Source organism: Oncorhynchus mykiss, chromosome 4 (assembly GCF_057628025.1).
Source record: "Oncorhynchus mykiss isolate SJ-2025 chromosome 4, ASM5762802v1, whole genome shotgun sequence".
Taxonomy (NCBI): Eukaryota; Metazoa; Chordata; class Actinopteri; order Salmoniformes; family Salmonidae; genus Oncorhynchus; species Oncorhynchus mykiss.
The window spans coordinates 21612501-21618447 of record NC_143025.1 but is presented as its reverse complement, the minus strand read 5'-3'; the positions used below and the strand labels follow the sequence as shown (position 1 = coordinate 21618447).

Here is a 5947-nt window from a genome sequence, read left to right as displayed (position 1 = left end):
GAACATTAACTTTTAAGTATTTTCTTATGCTGCCTGTATCTGGTCTATCTATATATGCTGTAAGTCCACCTGGTCCCTGTCCAGGAATCTCCTGCATGCAGCCGCTCATAAGCCTTCTCTAACCAGCCAAGGATGTCAACCAGCCTCATTCAAAGAGAAGCCTTTCACAAGTGTGGTTAAAGCAGGTAACTGGGTCTGCATTACAACATAATATTGGGACAAATTCACGTATAATGTACAGTATGTGTACTAAAGTAGTAAAAAGTTTAGTATTTGGTCCCATTTTGACTTTACAAATTTGGTGGAGGCATTTGCTTTTTGTTTTGGTTGTGTTTCAAATTATTTTGTGTCCAATAGAAATGACTGTTTAATAATATACTGTGTCATTTTGGAGTAACTTTTATTGTAAATAGGAATATAATATGTTTTAAACACTTCCACATTAATGTGGATGCTACCACGATTACAGTAAATCCTGAATAAATCTTGAATAATGATGAGTGAGAAAGTTACAGGTATAAATATCATACCCCCCCCCCCCCCCCCCCCCCCCCCCAAAAAAAATGCTAACTCCTCCTGTTATTGAAATGGTGAGAGGACAGCATGTCTTGTGTGTTTTTTGGGGGGGGGAGGGGGGTATGATATTTATGGCTGTAACTTTCTCACTCATCATTATTCACGATTCATTCAGGACTAGTCTGTAGTCATGGTAGAATCCACATGAATGTAGAAGTGTTTAAAAACAAATTCTACTCCTATTTACAGTAAAGGTGATTCCAAAATGACACAACACATCATTTACCATTAATTTCTATTGGTCACAGAATAACCTGAAACCCACCCAAAACAAACAGCAAATGCATCCATCAAGTTTGTAGAGTCACAAACGTATATATTTTTTGGAAAAAATAAAATAATTTTAGTGCGTAAAAGAGTCACAAACCTGATCTAATCACAGTGGCTGAATAAGTACCCAATTGTCATACTTGAGTAAAAGTAAAGATACCTCAATAGAAAATGACTCAAGTAAAAATACAATAAAATACTACTTGAGTAAAAGTCTAATAGTATTTGGTTTTAAATATACTTAAGTATCAAAAGTAAATATAAGTGCTCAAATATACGTAATTATCCTAATTTTTTATTCCTTACATTAAGCAAACCAGAAGGCATCATAAAAAAAAATTATGGATAGACAGGGGCACACTCCAACACTTAAACATCAATTACAAATGAAGCATGTGTTTAGTGAGTCCGCCAGGTCAGAGGCAGTAGGGATGACCAAGGATGTTCTCTTGATACAGTAAGTGCATGAATTGAACCATTTTCTTATCCTGCTAAGCATTCAAAATGTAACGAGAACTTTTGGGTGTCAGGGAAAATGTATGGAGTAAAAAGTGTATTAGTTTCATTCGGAAAGTAATGAAGTAAAAGTAAAAGTCGTCAAAAATATAAATAGTAAAGTACAGATACCCCCAAAAATGACTTAAGTAGTACTTTAAAGTATTTTTTACTTAGTACTTTACACCACTGTGTAATCATTGTGTGCTAGGAACATGGGACCAAATATTCCACTTTGACTACTTTTATACACATATGAATTTGTCCCAATACTTTTAGTACTAGGGACTATGTACAAAGGTGCTGCAATTTCTAGATGGTTCACCTGATATAGATGAAAATACCCTCAAATTAAAGCTGTCAGTCTGCACTTTAATAACCTCATAGTCATTGTATCATTTCAAATCCAAAGTGCTGGAGTACAGAGACAAAACTAAACAAAAATTGTCACTGTCCCAATACATTTGGAGCCCACTGTATATATACAATGTACATGCAATGATTCACGAAATTAGGTACTTTGAAAATGTTTTCATACCAATACTGTCGGGTAAACAGAACCATAAATCAAACCCATAGTATACTGATGTGGGACCAGTTCTTAGATGAAACAATCACGAGTACACAATGTGAACATAGAAGGAGATGAAAGACATTTAACCAACAACCCCAGAACAAACAGAGAATTTGTTACATGTGTAGGCTCCAGTTGTAGAACTATGAGGACAGTCAAAGTCAAACACAGACCAGGCGTCCAGAGACAAGTGGAGAATGGAGAGGAGACAGGAGAGCGAGTTAAAACAAGACAGAGGACAAAGAATGGCTTGTCCAGGGCCTGTCTGCCATCAGCCCAGAGGGTAGGCCCGGGGGGCACTTGTTTGAGGGGCTCTCATGATAAATAGCCCACTACCTGATTCTGTCACAATGTCTGCCACTTGGAGAATAACACGGGTCATGGCAGAGGTTTGACACTGTGGCCTGAAGAGAGGGACAGCTAGGGCTCTCAACATGGCCATTCATCCAAACCATTCAGAATTATACAACAAGACTATATCTTAAGAGGGCTATTATAGGATAAATAAATAAGACACTCTTCACAGTTGTCTTTACTGAGATGTTTATTTGTAGGCATTAATCAATCATGATTAAGACACTGGGTCTAAGGACCCATATTCAAGTTTTGCACAAAAAGTGTCAAACAATCGATGACAGTGATAAATGTGAACCAAATTAAAAGGAAACAGATGACAACATGTTAATATAACTAATTTAGACTTTTTAATTATTCCTCGCATGAAAGGCACCAGACTGACAACATTGTGCCTGCCACCTGCCCTCCAGTGGTTGGGCATAGCATTTTTTTTTATTCGTGCCGGGTTTTACGCACTGGAAATACAGATGACAGTTTTATACAACTCAATCTCCCATATCATCTCTCACTCACACGCAAACCTGTGCTCTCCCTATCCCCCCAGAACCTGCGCTGCCCTCTTAAAATAAGCAGTGGGGGAAAATATTCAAAGCCTTCCACCTCCTCTCAACCAGCCAGGCACACACACACACACACACACACACACACACTTCTAGAGCGCACTGTGAAAACTTTCCCCTGCAACTGCTGAATAGGTTAGTGCCTGCGACAGGACAGCGCCGAGTGGGAAGAGACAGTGAAAGCGGAACGCATAGCCGGTTACTAGCTGCCTGGGGTTCGGGAATGGCGGAGAGTCGGAATGGTCCATTCCCTCCTTCCGAACCGCACAAGTGAACCGAACCCCGTCTCCTGCGGGTCGATTTTGTTACGTATTAGGAGGCAAAGGACAGTAAAAGAGCGAGAAAGAGACGAGGGGAGGATTGAAGTATCTAAGACAGCCTGTCGACACCACTCTCCTCTCATCTCGAGATGGTCTGCGCGCCAGGACCTCGATGGTTTCTACTTACCGCTCTCTTGCACGCTGTCGCACCCCTGGACATCCGCGAGAGACCAAGGCAATGTGACCCACCGAAGTCGGTGAGTTGTGCCCGATCGTTACAGCTACATGGTCTTTACCTGTTTCAGTAATGTCTTAAGGCAATGTCAAACATAAAGATGTCCTTGAATGGATAGCCTTCTAGCAAAATAGTTAAAGTTAATTGCAAATATCGGCCTATGTGTCTAGCCTTGCATATAACTGCCCCAAAAGGCAAATGATAAGACAAAATCCAAATAAAAGGATGTCCTATTTCTGAGTAAAATAAATGCACTTTGCTTAGACAGTGTTCCTGAATTAGTTGTTTCTATGTGCAACGGTAGGCCTACAGCAACAACAACAAAAAGTGAGATATTGTGTTGTTATTGGGTTTTGAGTAACAACCAAATGAACAATGACAATAGCAACTGCGTTTTATTGTCATGGAAATATTAACATGCTATAATAACTACTTACACGTGTAACAAGAACAATAATTATGTTCATAGCTACTTTATTAGGCTACCCTATTATATTATATTATAGCACATTTATTATTATTATTAGTAGTAGTAGGTTATTAATATGATTATTATTAGGTTATTTTTATGTCATCATATTTTATTAGGATAATCCATTATTTCAAAGATTCCTAGAATTGAAAGATTTTCCAATCAGCAAAGTTGCTTCCAATGGCACTTGACATATTCCGGTGTTTCCTCACAGAAACATGGGCTTGAAAATATGGAAGCAGTGGCCAAGCGAAATATCGTCCGCCAACCCTATGCCTGTTTATGTGGCAAAATAACGTGGGGAACACCCACCGTTTACCCACTGTTTATTTAACATTTATTTGTAAAAGTTTCAGTGACTTTTCAAAACTGATCAAGTTTCAATTAAACACGACCTATTAAAACAGCTATCGGCCATATTTGCAATATTATGGAATGGGCTCAATAGCCAAAGGGAGTCAGCCCATTCGAATTAAATTAATTTCAGTGTTCTCTTATCTGGCCGGACCGTGTTGCACTCGCTCTCCTCTGTCTTTATCGCAGTGTGAATTTATCATCAGCACAAGAGATGAATCAGAGGGAACTTAATTAGAATCATGACTGGACACAGTGCGTTCCACACGCTTGGGTATGCTACAATTTCCCAGATATTGACGCAATAAGTCTGAACTGAAATTACATGACCCCAGCACGAACGTTAATAACATATAATTTTAACCGGGCATGATGTTATCTATTAATAAAATACAAATGTTATAATACATTATTGAAAATATTTATCAGGGATAACTTGACAGTATTGCAACAACATAGTCCACAAAATTATTTTATTTGTAGTGTTGTTAATCTGTTTCATCATCTGTGATAATGGCATTATTGTCAGATATTAACTGTAGAAGTGTCCCCCCTTAAGTGTGATTTCTAATACGCCAGTACAAAGCTCTCTGTTTTGTGTCAAAAGTAATTAATTAGCCAATAAAATGGAGGTGCTCACGTCAGTGCTCCAGCGCGAGAACTCATAGAAAACACCGCGCGATGAAAGGAGAGGGCCTTTTCTCATCAACGTCTGTATGGACTTCAACTGTCCTCGTTCGATCGGACAGTAGACTCCGTGAACTTGACGAACATTCTTAGACAAGTTAATGATTAACAAATTATATGTAGGCTACACAGTTGTCAAAATATAATCAAAGTATGATGGTTAGAGAGCGGTCATCATCTGTGGATTTATTTTGTGTACTTAGGCTATGTGAATGTCCAATGTGGAATTAATTTCCAAATACATTTTTTATTTACACGTCTGAGATGATGTGTAAACATTTCAGTAAAAGACAATGCTCAATACAAAGATTGTGTGAGAAAATAATTCTAATTTAATTTATGAAAATAACAAACCCTTGCAATAGTAATAATATTTCCAAAGATTTAATGCCTTTTGGCAGGGTTTTGAAATCCTTTAGAAAATATTTTCTAATATGACAAATGTACACTGGCAGCATGACATTACAATTGCTATTTCAACTGGTGAAATGTTAATTGAAATACATTAGGAGCATGTGAAGTTAATAACATTATATGCACTTCTAAGCCTACCAAATGCTTCTATTTAATTTATTCCTCTCCCATTTTGACCAGGCTTTCCATTTGGTTTAATAACACTAAAGTGGGTTTCTCTTCGGTCCAATGTCAGTGTACTATACTGTTAATTAACTCCAATGAAAATAGATCAATTTGAACAGAATCAAGCATTTCACAAAATAATAGTTTGTCCATAGTTAGAGTTTGTTGTGCAATGCATACATCTATCTAAGAACTACTTTGATAGCCACTTTGATCATTTCATAGTCATGTTGCTTGTTTACATTTGTTCTCATTCCCATCATAACAGCATCTCAGTGATTTGCATGATGTTTTGCAGAGCTATGGTCTATGAGTGTTTTTGGAAACAGGGCATAATTGACCCCTATGAAATCTCTGGAATGTTAATGAACTGCAAGTAATAGACACATGCACAGTCCTTTTTCCATTTGATCAGAATTGTATAGTGTTTAGTAAACCAGATACATTAGCCACGTCTGACCAAATTTTAATCAAAGGCCTATGTGTGTGCATTTTGATGTTTGTGTAGGCTATCTGTTCCAATGAATG

The 5947-nt window shown here is 37.8% G+C and overlaps 1 protein-coding gene across 1 annotated transcript in view; it reads left to right on the top strand.

The window, feature by feature from the left end:
* The first annotated feature begins 2783 nt into the window (after positions 1–2783).
* Positions 2784–5947, top strand: part of LOC110521498 (metalloprotease TIKI2) — a 106302-nt gene continuing 103138 nt past the window's right edge. Inside the window, exon 1 of the mRNA XM_036969004.2 lies at positions 2784–3349. Coding sequence (XP_036824899.2) covers positions 3242–3349 — 108 coding nt within the window. The 5' untranslated portion in view covers positions 2784–3241. The remainder of the gene's footprint in view (positions 3350–5947) is intronic.